The sequence below is a fragment of the Pocillopora damicornis genome, chromosome 5 (assembly GCF_964200805.1).
Source record: "Pocillopora damicornis chromosome 5, jaPocDami1.2, whole genome shotgun sequence".
NCBI lineage: Eukaryota > Metazoa > Cnidaria > Anthozoa > Scleractinia > Pocilloporidae > Pocillopora > Pocillopora damicornis.
The window spans coordinates 22,234,304-22,257,264 of record NC_142674.1 but is presented as its reverse complement, the minus strand read 5'-3'; the positions used below and the strand labels follow the sequence as shown (position 1 = coordinate 22,257,264).

At 39.5% G+C, this 22,961-nt stretch overlaps 1 protein-coding gene across 4 annotated transcripts in view; it reads right to left on the bottom strand.

Annotated features, from left to right (window-relative positions):
* LOC113666741 (uncharacterized) overlaps positions 1–21,552 on the bottom strand; it is a 41,019-nt gene extending 19,467 nt beyond the window's left edge. For 2 of the 4 annotated variants that reach the window (XM_089206741.1, XM_089206742.1), the window contains exons 1-24: positions 21,194–21,552; positions 20,336–20,450; positions 19,684–19,857; positions 19,090–19,196; positions 18,462–18,599; positions 17,573–17,757; positions 16,198–16,240; positions 14,577–14,649; positions 14,209–14,305; positions 13,865–13,918; positions 13,339–13,595; positions 12,715–12,768; positions 12,408–12,453; positions 10,718–10,918; positions 10,407–10,568; positions 10,029–10,054; positions 8,434–9,772; positions 5,194–5,284; positions 4,273–4,467; positions 3,099–3,168; positions 2,759–2,993; positions 1,785–1,917; positions 711–890; positions 105–426 (exon numbers count right to left, since the gene is read on the bottom strand). In XM_089206741.1, the coding sequence (XP_089062867.1) occupies positions 105–426; positions 711–890; positions 1,785–1,917; positions 2,759–2,993; positions 3,099–3,168; positions 4,273–4,467; positions 5,194–5,284; positions 8,434–9,772; positions 10,029–10,054; positions 10,407–10,568; positions 10,718–10,918; positions 12,408–12,453; positions 12,715–12,768; positions 13,339–13,595; positions 13,865–13,918; positions 14,209–14,305; positions 14,577–14,649; positions 16,198–16,240; positions 17,573–17,757; positions 18,462–18,599; positions 19,090–19,196; positions 19,684–19,857; positions 20,336–20,450; positions 21,194–21,414 (4,518 nt within the window). In that variant the 5' untranslated portion in view covers positions 21,415–21,552. The remainder of the gene's footprint in view (positions 1–104; positions 427–710; positions 891–1,784; positions 1,918–2,758; positions 2,994–3,098; positions 3,169–4,272; positions 4,468–5,193; positions 5,285–8,433; positions 9,773–10,028; positions 10,055–10,406; positions 10,569–10,717; positions 10,919–12,407; positions 12,454–12,714; positions 12,769–13,338; positions 13,596–13,864; positions 13,919–14,208; positions 14,306–14,576; positions 14,650–16,197; positions 16,241–17,572; positions 17,758–18,461; positions 18,600–19,089; positions 19,197–19,683; positions 19,858–20,335; positions 20,451–21,193) is intronic. The other 2 variants (XM_089206743.1, XM_089206744.1) reach the window with 1 other exon arrangement.
* Between the last annotated feature and the right edge of the window lie 1,409 nt (positions 21,553–22,961).

The window sequence follows — 22,961 nt, the reverse complement described above, 5'->3', positions numbered from 1 at the left end:
CTATTGATTTTTAGTTTTCCTCTTATTGTTTGGTTATGGACCAATCACGAAGCGGAATGAAGCAAACTGCCCCAGAGATAAGTTATTAATTCATTAATTTTTACCAGTGCTGCTTTGAGTTCCTCTCTCAGTGAGCCACTACTTTCTTCGTAGCTCTTTCGAGTTTTGTCCACCGCTTCAAGCTGATAAAGAGCTTCAGTTTTCTTCTGGGAATGATGTCGCGTTTCTTCCATTAAGGCGTCGTTTTTACGCCTTTCTTCATCAAGTAATTCGTTATGCGCTGCGCGAGCGTCTTGTTCTTCTGCCAGCGCTCTCTTAAGGTCTCGAACATCGGACTCAAGTTGTTGAACGGTGTTGCGCAAGGATTTGATTTCAGTTTGTTGCTGGCGCTTCTCGACCTCCAAGTTTTGTCGCTTCTCCAGTTCCCTGTTGAAAAACAAAGCGTTTTTAAGTATACAAAGAACGATGTCCAACATTTAAGCTACAAAAAACTCAATAGCAAGCTTGACCCCATAAAAAAAACACAAAAAAGGATGCTCTTGACGTTGTACTTAAATATTACGTTTGCTTTCGAACTGGAATTTAAGCGGATCACTAAGAGTCACAGAAGAAAATTAAGCACTGGAAAACAACAAGAAAAAACTCTCGGCCTAAACTCTTTCTCCGATCAAAACAGCGCTGACGAAAAACAAATCTTCACTTCAACCTACTTGGCAAGTTTTTCTTCTGATCTTGAAATCTGTTCCTTCAGTTGAATCTGAAGAGCTTCAGATACGCGCAAAGCTTCGCTCTCTTGTTCATGTTTATACTGCAGTGTTCTATAGGCTGACTCCACCTCCATTTTCAGCCGCTCAGATTCAGATCTCTCTTTGGTTAGAGTCTCCACCTTCCTGGTAAGGGAGAAAAATATAAATTTTTGAGAAACATTCTTCATAAAGGTAAGACACACAAAAAGCTAAATACCTCATAAGGATAACGCCTTCAAATATGGAGAACGCTGTGCAGCGGATAAAACCATGACCAAAATTATCACAACGGCCAATCAGAGGAGAGGAAAATAACTTTAAGAACCAATAAGAGATCGAACTAAAACCAAGCAAATTACGCAAAGCGCGGGAAAACGCGGGTGACCAAGTCGTAATTGGAGTTAGTTTAGCATTTGATTGGTTGCGATTGTGGCGCGATGTTTTCTGGGCCACTCTTCGATACCCAACAGAAAACTGTTCTAAAGTTAACAACACCTACTGCGCCATCCACCGAATAAAGATCTATCCAATGAATAGCGTTGTTCACCCTTCGAACAACCGGAGACAGGCTTGTAGGTGCGATTTCGCAGTTGGATGCATTCCCAACCTATATCCAGCTTATTACCTTGCGAATTTTATTTCCATTGGAGCAATTTTCAATTGAGTTTTGATTATAAGCCAGGATTGTTTTGGTTTTGCTTTGCTTCGTTGTGTGATTGGTTCAGAAAACTCGCATCATCTCCTCAACCAATCAGATGCGACTTGGTTGCCCGCGTTTTCCCGCACTTTAGGTAGTTCGTTTGTATTTACTCGGAATTTTCATTGGCTAATGATGATATTTATCCCTGCGGTGATTGGCCGTTGTTACTACTTTTGTTTTGGCACTTCGTCATTCAATTGAAAACTGCTCTAACACTTATTCAAAAATACCCTTCTCAGTTTCCCCTCCTCCTGAAAAAGAAATGTGAAATACGTTTTTCTTAAGAGTGCACTGTGTTGGATGATACTTGACATACACCAATAAGAAATCTTTCTTACAATTGAAGTTCAGCTAAATCGATCTCCATTTGCTTCCTGCTTGTCTCCAGTGCTACAATTCTCTCTTTCTGCTTGTCAACTTGTCGTTTTGAATCACGAAGGGCTTCTTGAAGACGCGCGAAGCTTGTACTGTCTGAAATGTCATAGGGAATGTTTAGCTTGCTACCCTAAATGTTCTATAATCTGCAATTCACTAATCAGATGCGAACAACCACGAGAAAGGATGCCACGGGCGTCAAAGGTGGAAAACACAAACAACACGCATAGCACATACGATGAGAAGGCTGGAAAGACGCCGGTAAATCTAGAGCTGTGATAACCACGTAACACTCGGAAAGAACGGCAAAAGATAGCGGAGATCAGCACTTCATAAGCTGTAAACTGTAAATATGACTTGGTCGATCAGATTTACGAGCGTGCTAACCACAACAGAAAAAAACACAAACGGTAAACAAAGAATTTTTTCGTGCATTATGACGTATCCGATTTTTGCTGTGACGTGTAAACGAAATGCGCGCGCAGAATAAGTACGCCATCGAAAATGACTTGATTCCGCCTGCCGACGCAGCAATCTCTGGGTGTTAAATCATCATGGCAATAGTGTCGAAGAAATTTGCCAGTGATTAGTCTAAAAAGAGCTGTTTATCTAATCAAACTAATAGCTCAGATTTTCGCGTCAAAAAATACGGCCGCAGCATTATCCCGGCTAGTTTCCGGGCTGTTATAATTACGGATCTCCTCCGAAGAATTAACAAAATTCCACTTAAGGTAGATAAAAATCTATTTTTTTTTTTCGAAAACTCGAAGAGTTTTTGTTTTGGTTGGCAGCGCGTTTCTCAGCGGCTTAATTCTAGGGAACTGCTAAAAGATATGTGGAGTCCCCTCGAACCATTAATCCCTCATAGTTTCTCGAAAGAACTTTTCCTCCACGGCCCATTCATAGAACGATTCCTACAAATATGAAATTATTTTACCTTGGAGCGCAAAGGAACTGCTGAGGGATGACGTGCCCAGTCCACCACCTGTTGTATTCAGCGGAGTAGACGCTTTGTACAAGGGAGACTGAGCCCGAGGTGGCGAGATTCCCGTGGGAGGCTTGGCATTGGTGCCGTTCATTGTCATGGCAACTAAAGGAGAGTAGCGGCCATGGTGATCCTCCTCGGATGATTCGGACCAGTCTCCATCATCCGCGAAACCATTTGTGAGTGGCTAGAAGACAAAAAGAAATAATAAGCAAGACAAAACAGAAAAACAAAACAAGATTTTTTCTTTTACAAACGGTTAAGGTTACTTTGGAGGTAGACTCCTACATACCTTCTGCAAGTTCATCTGTTCTCCATCTGGTTTATCTTTGTCTTTCATCCTGTAACAGCCAGCAGGATTGCTACAAAAAGGACAAAAAAAGAGAGAAAAAGAGCAGAAAGAATGAGAATTTTCCCGCGTTCCCCAGGCTTTTTGTAATCAGTTCAAGGCTCGTGGTCAATAAAAAACAAGAGAAAAAACACGTGCGAGCGAAAATTAGTGGGAATCAGTGAGCCGTTTTCCTGACAGTCACCGATTTTCGCTCACTCCCCTCTGTCGAGAATGGGGTGAGCGGGTCGAGAGGTCTGGGTTCGAAACGTAACCAGGTCAGTCTCTTGTTTTCTTCAACAGGACACTTGACCCTCACAGTACCTCTGTGCCTCACAGTGCCTCCATCCAGAAGTATAAAAAAATACCAGGCCAGCGAACTGACAGGGAAAGCTAACAACCTGCTATCCACCCAGAGGGGGAGTTGGTATACTCTCAGTCGCTTCCAGCCAAAGAAACCGAGATAAGCTCCAACTGGATGGGCTACTAAACCACCCATTTTCACCAACTAAGGGTCTAGAACTGGATTGTCTTCCTGTAGTTATTAAAGCTACGCTTGAAGTGAATAATTACCTACGGCGAAGAGAATTGTGAGGTAAGTCTGGAACAGCTTCCTCTCTCACACCTTCCCTGCTTTTTGCGCGCTCACTCCTAGAGTTCCGCACTAACTTCAATTTCGTTTTTACTCGCGCTACAAACTTCGCCAAAAAGCGGGGACTATTTTTAGTCTAGGAACTAATCACAATTTCAAATTTAACGTAAGCCAGAGATGTCGCCACGCAAAAAATAAGTCTTTATCAAAAAATACTACGTGTTGATTAACCGAATCCTTGAAGAAGGTTGAAAAAAATAAGACATTGTTCCTTCGCGCTGAGTAACTGTTTTGAGAGAAGAGGTGCACTACTTTGGAAAAAAATTTTTTTTGGTCTTTTTTTTTCAGGAAGAAGAAAAACAATCATCTCAATCATTTCCGTGTTCAAGTGCTAGCTATTTTTACTCCAACGCTGGGAGGAGGAGAATTCGTGCAGTATACACGAGGCTGTGCGACGTCCGATAGTTCTGCGCGAAACAAGAACAACTTTTGTGACACACAGGATCGTTGCGTGACAAGCAAAAACGACGCCATCAGTAGTCCTACCTGGTGTTCTTGTCGCGGTCACCTTCACTCCCTAAGCTTACAACGCTGAGCCGTTTGTCCGGGGAAAGAAGCGACACCGAAGGGGGTTGGTTCAGTTCTGTGGTCCTCTGCCGCGTTGCCTCAAACGTGGTGCTAAGGTGGTCTCGTTCCTCGAGGATCTGCCGCGATTTTTTCTCAAGCTCCGCTCGACGATGCCTATACAGCAAGCGGGAGGATTTTTCTTGGTGAACGAGGTTTGAAGTGTTTTGGGTTTCAAGCGAAGAACTAACTACTTAACTCAATCATATTTCATTTCCTCGTATTTTATTCCCGGGTTTAACCTCAAAAGTACGTATTTTTCTTCACAATGAACGTCAGACGTCATGAATACGCCACTTTGCCTAGCAACATCTCTGACCTCTGAATTCCTGTGGGCTTCGAGAAATTTTCAGCAGAGCTAAAGAAGACTAACTTTTTGCCAAGAGCGACGGAAATATTGACTCTGAAACTAAAGAACTCTGCTATTCAGCGAAACTGGTCCAAGAAACGAGAAAAAAAAGCGTAACTGCTGTAGTTTTTCAAACCAGTCGTGATAGGCCAGACCCTATCGTAAGTTTTCACTTTCGTAACATGGCCCAAAAAAAAGTAGTTCCTTGAAGAGAGAGAACATACTCCATGTATAAGGCTTAATCGATGAGTCGTAATCCAAACGAGAGCAATCACAACAGCCAATCAGAAAAGGGCAAAAAATCACAAGGAGCCAATGAGAAATCTAGTAAATACTCGTTAACGGCATAAAGCGCGGGAAAACTCACGTGACCGAGTCGCAATTCGTTTTACCTTTGCATTAAGAATAAACTTAGAGCGGAGTCGATGAAAACAAATGTTATCGCTCATTATCTTCGAAGTTCAATTACATATTGCTGAAAGAGGTTTCCTTACCTGTTATTGAACTCAGCCAGTTTAGTGCTGGTTTCCTGGTCCAAGCGATTTTTCTGGGCCTCCAGATCCATTAAGCGCTGCTGCTCGATTTCTGTGAAGATCAGAAACAAAGTTCTTCTTACCACTTTCCATAAATTTCCAAAATTGTCTTTAACAAGAATATGGTTTTTGTAACTAAGTCTAATAGTTCATTTTACAGTTGTGTGCTTGGTTGCCAAGCCTTTGAACAGGAATGAGGCTAAGGGTGACCTTGTTATGATACAAACCTTACTGTTTTTCAAATGCAAATTACTTTTTTATCATGCTAACTAGATACTGGCCTCTATCACAACAAGGTCACCTTCAGCCTCACTCCAAATCAAAGGCTTGGCAACTAAGTACACAACAGTAAAATGGCCTATTGCAAATTTTGTTTTGTTTCAAATGCCTTGTGTGAGAACCTAAAAGAATTGTGTTCGCGATTGCAAGAAATTCTTCCATTACGTTCGCTTTCACCACTTTTCCCCTACGGTACAATAAGCCCCCCTCTCTATAAAGCGCCCTCATTAATAAGTCCCCCTCTCTTATAACCCCCTTTGTTATGAGTACCCCTCACTAATTATCCTTCTCTCTAACAAGCATCCCCTCTCGAGTTGTGTCAGCAAAGTTTAATAATTTCTCAGCTACTGCAGTTTGAAAGCTGACAAAAACCTTTTTACCATATCAGTATATTCTCATCCTCCACAGAGAGAATCGTTCCACTTTCATTAGCTGGACATCTTCGAAGAATTCAGAATAAATAAAAATCTAATAGATTTTTCAAAAGTGTACAGCTGTAGTATTTCAGAAATTATTACTAGTTCAATAAACAAGGCGGGAGCAAGAAAAAACTCTGAAATACAATACACATTTTTGCATCTTATACAGACAAGAAAGCGAGCGAAGTGCTTTTAGCGGGAACGCGCAACCCAAAACGGATCATGGTAAAACTTTCGTTATGATCTAACAAATGGTAAACTTTACTGTTTTAACTTTTTTCGGAAGCTTTGCAAAAGTCAAATCAAGCTCAGTTACCAATTTAAAATCAAATCGATTCATTACAATACTTGTAGAAAGGCAATAGTCGCTTTACGAGTCGACGGCTGTGTGCAACAGCCCTCTACATCATCATTTCAGTATGAATATTCTTCATACTTTTCTCTAGACGTTTTTAGAGTGATGACAAGGAGAATTTGTTTGACAATCAAGAGCTTGTTTGGTTAGTGATCAATTTCCTTTATACTTGTGACCTTATTTTTTATTCAAGTTGATATTCTAAGGAGAAATTAGATGTTAATCATTCTTAGGGCTAACTGGGATAAGACAAGGAGAGAATTTCAAAGTTAAGTGCTTTAAAGCACATGTGAGTCACTTAATGAAACAAACTTGAAGTAAGCGCCTTGTAAAACCTTCAAGTATAATTTACGAAAAATAATTTCATTTTACAGAGAAACTGTAGTCAAGCAAAGTTATGTGATAACAAAATTTTATGATATATCTCTTTCGCTTCTTATTGAAGCTATGACAACGTTAGAATAACAAAAACGTGAAAGCGATTAAAATGCACAATTTCCTTTCTTGTTTTCCAAAGGATTATTACAATACTTCACACCTTTCAGAATATGTGCGAGAAAAAGCCACTTCAATCTAAATTGGTAAAATCTGTCAATCATGAGTTAAGGCAAAATTGTAAGCTTAGGAACGATCAGTGTTGAAAATTTCAGTGATTTACACCGAGAGACAGTGGTCGATGATGATTAAGAACTTTAATCCACAAATTAACTCTGAAAGACTAAAACCCGAATCAATTTGTCAACGACAGACGCTATAATTTCAAGAAGCTCAAAAGGGTTGTTGGATATTTAGCCTCACTCTTACCTCAATTTTTGACGATTGCCGACAGTCAAAACGAAACTCCGCTTTTTACAAGAAAGTTTTCGCCACAATTAACGAAGACGGTCTGAACACAAAATGTTCTTGACAGCGTTAAATCGGTTTACGAACGTTGCAATCCATTGCCGTGTAATTCCACAGAAAAGTTCTCTTTCCCCTCTAAACACTCGTCGTTCGAATTTCATAAACTATTAGCTCCTCAAATCCTGAAAAACTGTTGTCTCTAGGTGATCTTTTACTTTGATGTGCTGTATTCGGTCGCTTACACGAAAAAACGCAAAATTCGCTCATCCGTGAAATTTGTAAACAGACCACTATGGAGATGTAAATTTATTTCAATAAATCGGCGTGCCAGCCAAGCGTTCCGTCTTAAGCAAACAAAACAAAGTTGTTTGAATTTGGTGTAATTTTAGAATCTGGAAATAATGGTGTAAAAAAAGGAACATTCGATCATGAAATGTCTGAAATAATTGACGGATTTGCTCATAATTTGACGAGGCATACATTCGGTGAACTTTTTTCTCTAAATTAGAAGGGGAAATCAGGGGTTTCGTTTAACGGTGGTCTACGGCTTAATGACATTTCACCGACGTCTGTTAAGCCTGCACGCAGGCTTTCATGTTTGAGTTTCGGCTCACGACACAGCCGCCTATTAAAACATCGACAGCTGCCTGTGGAAAAGTTATAAAAACTCGTGGAAAGTAAGAAACCTCACACAAGTATACTGAGTAAAAATGAAGAAAAGTCTGGTCGAAAACTAAAAGGCATCACAAAAAAATTACTTTTCAGTTGCTTCCATTTGAATTGTCTTAAACCAACGCTTCATTCAGACTTCATGGTTAAAACCACCTTGTACAGCAAAGTTCATTCATGTGGTAGTTATTAGTTGCTTAGTAACTTTTTCATGGCATAAATCACACACTCGGGTTTCAGTAACAGACTGAAAAGTTCGAACCATCATTACAACCATCAGCACAATAGACAATACCATATGAATGTGCAGCTCGGTAACTTTCATTTTGAATCTTTACACCTTCTTGTTCCAAGCAACAGCTTTTTAAAACTAAAACTCGCCTTTCTTGGATAATTTGGTTTCAACAAATTATCTGAGTTACAAGGCAAATTGGTCATCGTAAAGAGTTTCAAAAGCTGACATTCCGAGCGATAGCCCTTCGTCAGAGCGAATTTCGTTGATTCGTTCTGACGGAGGGTTAACGCTCGAAACGTCGGCTTCAAAAAAATTTTTACCGTGGCCAAGTTACATTATCTTGTTATACCCATACCGGCGCTGCAACACAGTTTCTTTAGAAACTTACTCCCTAGACTCACCTTTCTTAGCCTGGACAGCCTGTTCTTCTACTTCCAGCCTCTTCAGTTTACTCTCTGCTTCCTTCACTTCCTCTCCCTGCCGCCTATGACGTAGGGCACCCTCGATCCGCTTCAAATCCTCTTCCTGCTGTATCTGACGCAACTTCTCTGCAGCTTCCGCGGCCTTCTGCTCTTCTTCCCTCCTCTTGCGGACAGCGTCTTCCAGAGCCGTTTTCTCCTGTTCTACATTCATTTCATACATCCGCTTCCATTCCTCTAGTTCTTCCAACTCTTTGGACTGCTCTAAGCTGCCACCTAAAGGAGCAGCAGAATACATCGAATCCTTCTGCACGACGGTCACCATATCCTGCGTGGCAATTCTTTCCAGTTCATCCTTCCGCTTTTTCTCCTCCAGCTCCCTCTCACGCCGAATCATTTCTTCTTCAAACAATCTCTCTTTTTCCAACAATTCTTCTTGTTTTCGTCGATAAGCTTGAAGTAGAATTTCAGCTTCTTCGTCGGCAGTTCTTTGCTTGTGAAGAAGGTCTTCGGCTTCTTTCGCGCGCTGTTCCTCCAACGCAATCCTTTCCCTTTCCAACCTCTCCTCGTACTCTCTCTTCTGCCGTTCCATCTCTTCCTCTTTCAGCCGCATTTGCCTCTCAAGCTCCTGTTCTTTTTGTAATTCAAACATACGCATATCTCGCTCATTCTGTTCTTTAATCCTTTGTACTTCTTCCTCTCGCTTCCGACGTTCCTCTTCTTGTTGCAGCTCCAGCTGCCGTCTTTCTTCTTCCTTCCTCCGCAGCTCACGTTCTAGCTTCTCTTCTTTTTCTCTCTCCTCTCTTTCCCTCTCGCGTCTTCTCGCCTCCTCCTCCTCCTCCCTTCTTAATCTTCCTTCCTCTTCTTCCCTTTCCCTCCGGCGTTCATCTTCTTGTCTTCGCCTCCTCTCATTTTCTTCTTCCTCTTCTTCCCTTCTTCTCCTCTCCTCCTCCTCCCTTTCCTTCCTTTCCATCTCCATTTCCATTTCTAACTCTGCTTGCAGTTCTCTGGCGAGAGCTTCTTCTTTCTCTTTTCGTTCCTTCTCCCATTGCAACACTCTCTGCTTTTCTTTCTCTCTTTCCAAATCTTCCTGTTCCTGTTTTTCCTTTTCTTTCGCTTTTTCTAAAGCTCTCTCCTTCTCCCACTCGCCCTCTGATTCCGTGACTTCGGAATCGCTGTCGTTTACATCAGTCTTACGCGGGGAAGCAGCAACCTTTACCTGAGGTTTGGTTTCACCTACAGTCTTTGTAGGCGGAGGGCTTCTCGTACCAAACAAGCTGCTGCCTCTGGTAGTATCAGGACCATCGGACGGAAGAAGATCCTTCGGAAAACGAAGAAAATAAATCAAGTTACAAGTCTACCGCTCAGGACAAATCCACTTACAATGTAACAAGAACCAAGTTTGGGGGCGAACTTGCACAGGTGGTCGAGGCGAATGGGGCGAAACTTCTAGTTATATATGAAAGCACTGATCAGTAGCTTTCATTTGAATGTCACACAATAGTGTTTGAAGCACAGAATCAACAGCTATCGCCGATTGGAATAAGCAATTTAACAATGAATAAATATCCACTTACATCCGAGCTGTCCCAAGCAGACTCTTCTGTACAAAGAGAGAAAAGATCAATAGTTAACCCTCTGACCCATAAGACTGACTAACATACAACTTCTCCGCACAGTATCATCCCTGCATCACACGTTAAGGTCATGAGAATAAAGGAAATGATCCTCAACTAAAGAAGCTCTTGATTGTTACACAAATTCTCCTTGTCAGCACCTTAGAAAATGTGTAGAGAACAGTGTGGAGAATATGCATCGTGATGTTGGGGTGTACAGGGTTCAGTGCTAAGATTCTGCGCCAGGTTTTAGCGCGCAATAGCTACTTGTATCACGAGACTTTCCCTGCCTTTTTTTACATCAGCTACAGAAAGTAGAAATGTATCGGTTCACTTTACCTTCACTTTGACTTCCGCCAGCAGGTTTGCCTGGTTCTTCCGGTTTGTCACTCTTTTTACCGCTGCCTTTCTTCGCAGGCTCGTTGTCTGAAATGCCACTGAGGTCGGGGTCAGATACGGAGCTTACCGGGCTGCCAAGCTCGAAATTCAATTTGGGTGTGGCTGAGAAAAAACATAGACGAGAAGAGGTGGTAAATTCGGGTTTCAATAATTAGAGGCACTGTTACCGATAAAATACATCCCAAGAAGTAGAGGTGCGAAGAAAAGGATTATGGGACTGTTTACAGTTTATTAAGTTGCTTGCTTCTCACCATTTTCTTTCTTATCTATTCCCACACTCTCTTCCTCTGGTTTCCGCGTCGATGTCAACGGTTGAGGTGAGGGTGTAAACCCAGAGCTTGGCCTGGTCAGCAGTTCATCGTCCTCGTCATCAAGTGGAGGCTCGCTGAAGGACACATCTTCACCATCATTCTCTTCGCCATCACTTGATAACAAGCTGAAGTCGAGATCGCCTTCAAAAGGTAACATCAATTAGACAAATTATCAAATTTACGACCATCAAATTTACCACGCAGGAGCAGACCAGGCAGCTGTGACTTCCCAGTTAAAGGATAGTGCCAACTTAGCAACAACGTGGTACGATTCTAACTTATTGGCGGGAAACCTCAAAAAGTACCAAGTTTTGAACTTGGGCTTCACTCAAAATGACAGCAATATTTACGTGAATGATGTTGTGATTGAAACTAAAGATAATATCATACTTCTAGAAGTAGTGTTAGATTCTAAGCTAAATTTCTCTGAGCATGTAATCTCTATCTGTAAAAAAGCCAGCCAGAGAATTGGTGTTCTAATGAGACTACGTAATTTAATTCCTATGAAATCTAAGTTAATATTATTCAAAAGCGCGATATTACCATTCCTCACGTACTGTCACCTAGTGTGGCATTTTTGTAAAGCGAGTGACACTCGAAAGCTTGAAAGACTACAAGAAAGAGGGCTTAGAGCGGTTTTCAAGGATAATAATTCTAGTTATGAACAACTATTAGAGAAGGCAGATCTGCCAACACTACTAAATAGTCGCTTACAGGATCTGTGCATCCTTATGTATAAAGTAAAGCATAAACTGTGCCCTGCACATATAAGTAACATCTTTAAAGAACCAAATAGTAATTACAATCTGCGGCAAGCAGATTTCTCTATACCTAGGTATGAGACAGTCACCTATGGCAAGCACTCTATTAGATATTTAGGGCCTAGGCTATGGACAAAACTACCCAAGAGTATCAGGGACGTCACAACCCTAACGTCGTTTAAAAGCAAGATACGCCAACTCAATATAAGTGAACTTTTAGATGATGGCTGCGCAGGCTGTTTGACTTCTGTGTATTTTTACTATAAATCTCTTAATTAGTTAACTATAGATATTTTACCTACTACTGTATATAGTTTTTTTAGTTTGTATATTCTCCCCTAATTGGTGTCCCCAAATTAGTAAGGGATTTGTTCCCTGGCTAGACGGTTTTTGACACTTTATTAAAGTTTCTATTCTATTCTATTCTATTCTATACAATCAATCAACCAATCGGTGTGGCATTCTTTACATAAGTCAGTCAAACGGTCAGCTAGTTAGCTATCCAGCCTGTCGATCAATCAGTCAGTCACATGAATGAAGGGGTACGTTTCTAAGGAAACTGTAGTGCTGCGTCGGTGTGAGAGCATATCAAGACAATTTGTTTTTATCGACTGAGTTGATAACGTAAATTGACTACCGTAAAGAGTTTCTAAGCCGACGTTTCGAGCGTTAGCCCTTCATCAATCGCTCTGAAGAAGGGCTAACGCTCATAACGTCAGCTTTAGAAACTCTTAACGGTGGCTAATTAACATTATCAACTCAGTCTGTTAAAGCCAAATTATCCAGTCAGTCAGTCAGTCAGTCAGTCGGTCGGTCAGTCAGTCAGTAAGTTAGTAAGCCAGTTAGTCGTTCAAACAAAGTGTGTTTACCATTTGCTTTCTCTGGTGGCTTCGCAGATGTATCTGGTTTTGACAGCTGAAAAACAACCAAATGTTAATGTTAATAACCATCTTAAGTTTTAGAGACGACAAGAAGGCGCTGAGCAATAAACTTAAATACTTGTAGCTCTGACAGGCAGATTGTATGATGAAGAAGCTGTTACTGTGTTAATCCTTTCGATCCTAAGACCCTTTGCCACATATATATGTATATATTTTATTGGACGTTTGGGTTTGTAGTATTGCTGAATACTTTTTTTCGAATCGTTTGTCTTTTGACTCTGAAAAACCCTCCAACCTTTGTATTTCCACCACTCAGCGCAGCGAGAACATCTGTGTCAGAGATTGCACCCTAAAAACACAACGAGAAAGATAGTTAAACTCTTGCCTTTTCACCAAAGAGTTAAAAGATTTGGCTCATCGCGGGAAAACGTTTAACTGAAGCTTGAGGATTTCAAGGGTGGGAAAGCTCAAAGCAAGGGTCTACCGCGGGAGGGAACGGCGCGGGAAAACGTGTACATTCGAAGCTTGGCACCCACAAAACAAGCAATAGAAAAAAGCTTGAAATTGATCACCGAAGTCAAACACAGTAAAACCCAATCTGAGCACAAAACCATGAAATTTGCATCACAGGGAATGAAGCAATTTTCAGTTGATGTCGAAAGTAATTCGTCCGACACCATTTGGTTTAGCTTGCTATATGATTGGTCTACAAGACTTGTGCCATCCTCCCGACCAATCAGATGCAAAAGTTAAACCAATCGCGACATGATCACCTGCGTTTTCCCGCCTTTTTCACTTCGAGTTCTCATTCGTTCTTGTGGTATTTTCCTTCGCTTTGATTGGCCGTAGCAATAACTTTGGTTTTGGTTTTACGAAACTAAATCAGAATGTGCCGTTTTACAGAATCATGCGTAATTACCTCCGAGTCTTGATCCTCCGTCACTCTCTGCGGCGTGGCTCGGGATAATTGAGGCGATTCCTTCACTACTTGACCTACTCCCCCTGGTGTTGGCAATTTCCTCCTGGTGGGTGTACTCTGTTGGGAGTTGGTGGGGCTGCTTTTCGGACTCGGTTCAGTTATCAACGGTTTCTTGGCTGGAGATGGAGACTGGTTCTCGTCTGTCTTGACAGGAATGCGTGATGGTGCATTGTTGTCACGTGCTGCAGGCTTTGATTCTAGCGTAAAACCAAACAACCTTTATTCTAAAATAGCAATCAGTTGATCAAAAAAACAACAGCATTCATTTATGCTGAGACTTACTTGTTCATACATTAAAAAACACACAGCGAATTATATTAGAAGATTAATAAATTCAGTAGCTTCTGCTGTAATTTGCTATAATTGGACAAACATCAAAAGCATCTTGAGTGTCAAAGTGGTTTTACACATTAAAAATAGAACAATAACATTAACTACGTAAAATTTTAACTTGAGCTTAACTCACCCTGAATAGGCTCTGTTTTAACAACATTTGTTCTCACAGGAATTCGGCTATTTGCTGGAGAAAGAAATTCCAATAAAGGGTTGGACACTTAACAATACCGAAACTTTCGACCGAATGTACGATAAAAATTAATGAAAAAATATCAGTCATTTCCAAGGACTTATCCATACACAATACTAGAAATCTGCGACTTCCATGGCCTGTAAAATGCTATTTAAATTCCATGATTTCCGTGAATCAGACAAATCTTCTCTTCTCGCAGATAAAAATTCATTTCTACAAAACCGAAATGACAGAAATTTTCGGATACCTCTTGGGAGAATTTACCTACTGATAATACTCACATTTAGCGCTCTGAGTGGAAACATCTGACGCCGTCCTGGTGACTGGTTTGGATGACTTGCTCAGTGCTGCCAACAAACTTGGCTTGCCTGATCTCGACTAACAACATAAAACATACATCAATGGTAAAATCACCTCTGTGATCAATTTTCAATCGAGTGTCGAAAGTAATCTGGCCGGAAATGCATTGATTTAATTACGTCGCTCTGTGATTTGGTCTGGAAAACTCGCGCTACCTTCTCGACCAATCTGATGCAAGACTAGAACCAAACGCGACTTGGTCAGTAATTTACACCTCAATCATATTATACAGAACGACCTAACTTTACCGACGGATCGAAACTGACCAGGAAAAAAAATCACTGTTTACCTTTGCCGTTGATTGAAGCATGTCGTCATCGTCATCAGACGAGCTCCATGAATTTCCCCCTCCCCCTGAGTGACTGCAAGGCAAAATAATTACAACAATTTTCAACGAATGTCGAAAACACTCGGGAATTGCTTGGAGTTTGGTTTACGTCGCTCTGTGATTGGTCTAGAAAACTCGCGCCTCTCTTTCAACCAATCAGATGCAAAACTAAAAAACCAATCACGACTTAGTCACCCGCGTTTTCCCGCGCTTTGGACATTTCGGTTGTTTTCCTTTGAGTTCTAATTGGCTCTTGAAGGTATTTTCCTTTCTTCTGATTTGCCATCGTGGTTAATTTAATTTTCGTTGTACATCAATCAATCGAAAAGCGTTCACACGCACGAATCAAATAGGACAAAAGGTTTATCCTTTCATTTGCGCGCGAAAGTTCCGAATATCAGGCAAAAAATAAAAATTCAAGCGAACCGCTCAGTAAAGTATGGCCTGCTTCACTGAAAAACACTCTGCGGGTAGTAAGTGACAGATGCCATTCTTAACATAATTTGTAACGGAACAACACTAAAAATTCGCTGATGTTTTGTAGAAGTCTTAAGAATTTTCTAATAGGGAAATTATAACTAGTGAAAGTTGTTCAAATTCACTAATACATGCAGTAACTACACTACTACACTTGAAGAAAAAAATACAAGTCACTGAATTGGACTCAACACAGTTGTAATAACCTGTGTTTACAGATACAAATTAATGTTGATGGCCACAAAATGAAATTAAAGGAAGCTTGCGTGTACTAGTTCATAGTTAACGCTACATCAGCAGTGGAAATGTTCAGTCACTATGGTAAATTTTTGCAAAACACAACATAAATTCAAAATACACAAGAAATTAACTTTGTAAGGAATCGCCAGCTGGAAGAAAGGTAAGTATGAAGCTATCACCAGTTTCTGAACTACACAGAACTTGTTATAACATGACACAATGTACTATAAACTACACACTAACAGTTGCTATATTAGTCTTCCACCTTACTCTTCTGTTCAGAACAACACCCGGTAGGATTCTCGTTTACAACGTTAAGTTTATGATGCTCATTACTAATTCTTGCATATAATTACACATAACAGCATTTCACAGCAGGTGTTTTCTTGTTATAAGTTTACTCCATGTAAGCATATTTAAAGCTGGCAATCATTTTCACCTATACAAGGTTTAGTTACATCTAGCCACATTAATATATTAAATAATCGACTTGCTTCATCATAAAGAAAGTGCAAATTGGCATGCAAATAAAATTTCATTTCATTTTGGTTCTTTTTTCATGCAAGCTTAATAATATTCCCGGCCTACAATTTTTCACCAAACAATTACCAAACATGGTTGTATAGAATAAGGGAGATGGCAAGCTGAAAGTAAAGAAATAGTGATCTTGACAAATGTAAAATTCTCTGCCATGAGGAATTGAACCTCAAATGAATTGTTTATTGGGGGTCAGAGAATTCACTGGCTATTGGGGAGAATTCATGTGCTAAATTTCAATAACCTGTGCTATCGTTTCTCACACATGGAGACTGCACTGCTTCCTGAAATCCCTGAAGGTGGCTACGTAAATTTAGATTATACTTACTGACTGGCAGAATCCTCTTCCTTTGCTGAGGTACTGTTGTAACCTGCATCAAAAGGAAACTTTACAGTAAGGTTTACAGAGTCTAATGTAAATTATGAATAATCTCAAAGAAAGCTTAAAGCTCTGTCCTATTGCGTGACATCCCAGCCAATGAAAACTGCATGGAAGACTACTTGGAATGTGAAACCAAATTTAAAATTTGGCAAGTAAAAGGAAATTGGCATAGAGCAAGATGTTCCTCACACTGGCTTAAAAGCAACAATACCACTTTTACTAACATGAAGTGAGTGAGAGTATTATATTACTCCTCCAAATGAGATGTTAGTCCATCCCATCCCATTTTGTGAGGTTTTCTTGACAGTAGCTAATTAAAGTTGAACCTATATTACATGTCACCATATTTAGAGGACACCCTGCATTAAGCAGCTGGTTTTCAAAGTCCCAAAATTTTTACCCCTTAATAACTGTTTACAGTCATTTTTAAGGGAGAGTCCCAACAGCTTTTTTGTATTTTCCTCACCTTGTATCAAACAGGCACTTAAAGTGGAACCACTCATTCCCAAATAAAACTAAGAATAATCTTTCGAGTAAAATTTAATCATTTTTTATCTCTCACAATCAATTCTAGCAGTATTTCGATGGAATTTTTCAGCATCTAGTGGTTAAATTAAGTTATAAAATGGTGATTTTAATCAGTTTTAACAATACTCCTATTCTATGGAACCTGTATTTAGCAGACACTCCACCATACCCTGAGGGTGGCCGCCTAACACAGGTTTGACTGAGTGTAAACCGCTGAATGGAGAAAGGTGTTATGACAACAGTGTCTCGCCAAGGAGCACAATACAATGACTCAACCAGAGCTTGATTCTAGATCTTTTAGTCCACTATACTGTCACCAGCAACCTGTGTATTATTATTCTCTCACTTACAATACCACTAATTAACCCTTTTACTTCCACGAGTGACCAAGACAAAATTTCTCCTTACAATATCAATTACAATATCGTGCAGACAAGTGATGAGAATAAATACAAATATTGATCAGGAGATTATTAGTTGATCCAAGACCAAATTCTCCAAACTAACATCACAAGAACTGTAAGACAGACAGTAAGGAGAATTACAACTGAGATCTTGGGAATAAAAGGGTTAAAAGAGTAAGTTGATGGTCTTAACTTGAAACTCGATCCTTTAATTCCTCAAAGTTTCAAAAATTGTGAATCACGTTTCCAGGCTTGAGTTTTGAGTTTCCAAAATTTGAGAATCAAGGTTTAAGAATCAAGTTTTGAGACGAGCTAAGAATTCTTGAAGAAAACAAACCTGGTTTTCTCATCCAGTACTGTTACCAAAGAGTAGCCAAAAACATTCTCACCTCCCTCATCGGCTACTGGTCCCCCAAATGAGAAATCCGCATCATTTGCTGCTGTTCCAGATCCTAATAAACCTGAAAAATCTCCTCTCTTGTTTTGTGTTGCTGGTTTATTTGAAGTAGCAGCTCTTGCTTGATTCTTTGCTCTTTCTTGCTGTTCCTCATGCTCCTCGATAATATTTGAAATACTGGATGAGAAAAAATGACTGAAAAGTTAAACTGGAGGACAATCAAGCAGGCTACTCGCTAACAACTGACCACAATACATAAACAACTGACCACAATACATGTCTTTGGATTAAAAAGAACAACTAACATTAATTTTTTCAGAGATTAACAGACCATCTCAAGGCTTACTCAAGAGAGAAAGAGGCAAACTTTATACAAGAGAATGACAATGCATGACTAAAATTCCATAACAGTGTTTTAATCTCATTTTCATGTAACACCATAAAAACTAAGTTGTAAAAACGTGTACAACTTGCCTAATGACTCCTGGACACACATCACCAAATTAGCAACTTAAAAAGCAATTCAGTTAATTGCCCAAGATTTTTTCTAGTAACCATCGCCACCAAAGTGGTTACAGCCTGCTGATCAGCTATCATTCACATGATTCAGTGAAATCTCATTTAACCCTTTAACTCCCAAGATCTGATTGTTAATTCTCCCATCTAGCTGCCACAGATTTCCTTGTTAAATTAAGTGACAACAATTTGGTGTTAGATCAGGAGTCAACAACTTCTACCTGATAAGTTTGAGTATACTCATTACCTGTTTTTTGGATTGTGTATGGATATCACAGGAAAGAGCTACATGTTAATCAGATCCTGGGAGTTAAAGGGTGAAAGAGATTTGTAACCCTGTGTAAAGGGTGGCATGCTTGCCTAACCTGTGGTGTCCATGAATAACAGCATGGTCTGAAGCCTTCCAACCTTGAGCATCTTTCAGCTCTGTGTTTGCATTTTGTCGAAGGAAGAGCCTGACTATACTCATGTGACCCTCACTGGCAGCTGTCATCAATGCAGTCCTACCATGCAAAGCAAACATTATTTAATCATAACAATAACAATGAAGAAAAAGGTGGTGATGATGATGATGATAATAAGAGTTTTACACTGCCAACAAAAGGCTGCTAACAACATTTTTTAAAAATCTTTTTTTGTCATTTTTCAAGTGTTAAAAGAGATGAAACCATGGTTATTTCAGTTTTTTTTTTTAGGAAAAACTGATTTTTCTCTGGCCACCATTTCATTATCTTAAGTCACAAATAGGTTAATTGTTGAAAAATTTGAGCTTGGAGAGTAGGCCATTTTAAGGCTGTGAGCTTAGTTGCCAAGCCTCTGATTTGGAGTGAGGCTGAAGCAGACCTTGTTGTGATAGAGACCAGTATCTAGCCTCACTCCTGTTCAAAGGCTTGGTAACCAAGCACAACTGTGGGATGGACTCTTGGTCTCTGCCATACACAGGGCCTGGGACAGATATCCCAAGACTTGTGCATATGAGCACGATTGATTTACCTGCCATGGGCATCAACTTGGTCAATCTGTGCTCCTTCATTAATCAAAAAATTTACAAAATCCAGATTTCCAAGTGATGCTGACACATGTAGTGGAGTAAACCCTTCCTGGAGAGAAAATAAAATATTTCTTTATTCCTTTGCTCAAAAGCCTTTTTGAAATAATTTTCTCTATTCTTTTTAAAGTATCCAATCACCAAATTAAAGAAGGAAAGAATTATAATGTATTTTCTTTTAAAGTTTTCAAATCTGAGATCAGATTTCACACTAACTCCTACAAGTGACCAAGACAGGATTTCTCCTTACAATATCAATACAATATCAACCAGATAAGTGATGAGAATAAAGAAAAATATATATTTGGGGATAATTAGTTGATCCAATACTACATTCTCTGAACTAACATTATAAGAATTATATGGTTGACAGTAAGGAGAATTACAAATTTGATTTGGGAGTTAAAGGGTTAAAGGGTTAAACCCAAATATTTCAAATCCATTCAATTAGTATTGAATACATGTGTCTAAAAAAAACATTTAATGCTATGCTATGCTCATTCCCAGGAGATTCAATATCAGTGTGAACTTTACAGCACCTTGTCTTTGGCATCGACCTTTGCTTCTCTCTCTAACAAAAGCACTGCAATGTCAATGTCACCATTGGCTGCTGAAAGATGGAGTGGTGTGCTATTGTTAACATCTACAACATCAGCTTGAGCTCCATGTTCCAGCAAAATTTTAACACACTCCACGAACTGGCATTCAACTACCTGTTATGGAAAATTCAAAATTATGACTCATTAATCAGATGATGAGGACTCTGACATGATGAGAATGTTGAAGAAAATAACTAACACTACACCATGAGTTGTTTTCTTCGACAGCTTCTCCAAAATAAAAAGCCCCCCTCCCCTTCCACAGTCATACGTGGTTATACAGAGAGCAAGAGGGTGATACTGTACTTGCTAAACAAGAGGAGGGACTTCAAATAATTTATCAGAAGATTTTTACTGCCTGGCTCATACATTCATTGAAAGGGAAAAAAAACATTCAAAAATGGGCAGCCTGTCCTAGCTCAGTTAATAAGTATACAAGACTATAGAGACTCCAGCCTCTTGAAGTCTTCTGCATTCTTTTAATTCAATAGTGTCTATCACTAATTTTTTGCCCTTCCCCCCCCCCCCCACCCTGTGATGTCAGTAGGGGGAAGAGATAATTACAGTAAGTCGAAAATATTATGGTTCTCACCTTCATAAGTGGTGTCTTTCCATAGTTATCACAAAGATTTGTCTTAGCATTATTGGCCAAGAGAAATTTTACAATGTCTTCTTTACCTTGAGAACAGGCAAGGTGAAGGGCAGTTCTAACCAAAAGGAAATTGGAAAGGAAATTTGTCAATCAAAATTGATATTTAACTATCTTGGGTGAATTTTTAGACCATAAAATATGCTTAAAATAATGTCTTTCTATATAGCTGAAATAATTTCTTCACAATTCCACCTCGGCCTCGTCAAGCAATTTGGCACTAATTGCTATCTCGCTGAATATGGCCCTGCTTCAAGAAAAGTATTAATCTACATATTTGTAGGTAGGAAAATTAATTTCTGCAGTCACCAAACAAGTTGTATTAAAAAATGTCACAAGTGACGAATAAATTTTTTTTGTCAACGATCGATCTGATCGTAAAAGTCATTTCTTGTGGTCACCAGCTGTGTAAACTGACTTATCATGGTGTTACTAAGCCCAATAACAACAATCAATGACGACCACGATAAAATATTTCAATTATCTCGAACAAAGCAAAGGCAAAACCATCATCACATACTTTGTTTATATAAAAATACGATTACAGTAATTTAGATACTGGAAAACAGAACTGATTTTTTTGGCAGTATAATAATACGAAACAGCACTTTTCAAAAGTCATATGTGTCCAACGATTTGCGGAATACATGTCAAGTAGGCTGTAGGTTGTGTATTTTTAAATGGGATGAAAGCCAGAGGACGCTAACCGAGTAACCAAAGAAACGACATAATATCTTGACCGCGACTCGGAAGAAATTGCGATCGCTTTTCAACAGTAAACCAATATTTCCTTATTTTTACCTGTTTTCCTTGTCAAGCTGGTTGACGTCTCCTTTCTTTGCCAGCTGTTTCACTTTGGTCAAATCTCCGCTCCACACAGCTTTATGAAGCTTAGGTAGATCTTTGTCTTTGGAGATCGAGTAACCAGAAGCAATGCTAGCGGCATCACTAAGGTCTTCGGTTGACAATGTGTTCTTCGCAGTAGGACTCTTCTTTTTGAAGAATTTTTTAAAGCCAGACATGGCGATAAGGGCCTCTCTAATGTATAATGTAGTATTATGTATTAAGTGTTGATGTCATTTTTAAAGTTTTCGCAGAAGAACTTCAGATCGGCAGTTAAGCTTAAGTTGAGTTGATGTAAATTAAGTACCAGACCTCCCTCTGAGGAAAGACTATTTACCCATGAATCTCTTCGGTATAGCTTAACACTTTTAAAACTCCCAAAAATGTTTACAGTTGTGTACTGATTCGCCAAGCCTTTGATTTGTAGTGAGGCTGGAGGTGACCTTGTTGTGATAGAGCCAGTACCTAATTAGCATAATAACAAAGCAATTTACATTTGAAAAGCAGCAAGGTATGTATCATAACAAGGTCAACCAAGCTCGCAACTGTAAAATGGACTATTCTAGCCGCTACACATTTCCTTGTAAATCAGCTATGAGAATTTAGTGTTAGGTCTTAATAACAACTTCCATCTGATAGGTTAAAGTTTTCTCAATACCTGTTTGCAGGACAATGTATGGATATTACAGGGAGAAGTTACATTTTAATCACTTCTGGGAGTGAAAGGGTTATTGCCAAATGTTGTTAAGTGAATGAGCGAAATCACGACCCAATCAACTACTAATAACTAATTCTGATAAAATTAAAAACAACGTGAATCGTGCGTACACAGAAACTTAGCAAATTTTGTTTCCTGACTTCTTTAATCAATTTGCGTAAGAACTACTTTCTAACTGAAAGTATTGTTGAATGAGTAACTTAACTTGAAAAGGGAAAAAGCAACATGAAAAACAGCCCCCATCCTTTCTCTTTCAATAAGACTTTAATGAAAAGTCTTAACGTAGTTAAATAGTTGCATTACAATAAACCAGTCACAAAGAAACTTGGCGGAGAATTGTAGAAAGGAAACTGGGGGACAGAGGCTTGTCATAGGGGCAGCTTGACCAACCGGTAACAGACAGAAATAATTGGTGTTCTCTGCGCGAGGCCTTCTGTGCATAGACGCATGAAGAGGACTTATGCGCTTAACTTGAGAGACAACAACAGAATCTTTAAAGTTAAACCTGTTATAAGTAGACTTTCATGATTTTATTCGTCACGGTACGAAAAAAAGAATCATTTTACTGATGTTGAATTCAGCCCATAAATTTTGGTAGATTGATACAAGCTGTGTCTTCCAATGCCCATAACTCTTGTATTGTTTTTGTTATTGTTGTTGTTGTTTCAATGAACTTCCTGGTATCACGCTGTATTTCCTGATTCGCACGAATCATTCCACGGTTGTTGATCACTCGTCCTCGATCATGAATTGTGACACATGCTTTTTGTCACGGGGGAGGGGAGGAAAAGGGACTCGCAAGGGAGGTTAAAGAAAACAGAAGTAGGAGGAGGAGAATGGAGTCGTGTTAAATCTAAATTCGCTTTCTTTTCGACTAGGTTGGAAACGTTTAAAGGATTCTATGATCAAATTCGTCACTTTTTATCTTCCTGTGCAGCCAGCTGGTCCAAGTTTGATTTAAGTTCGGCTGATGAAACATTCAGCATCTCAAAAAGCAAGTCTTACACA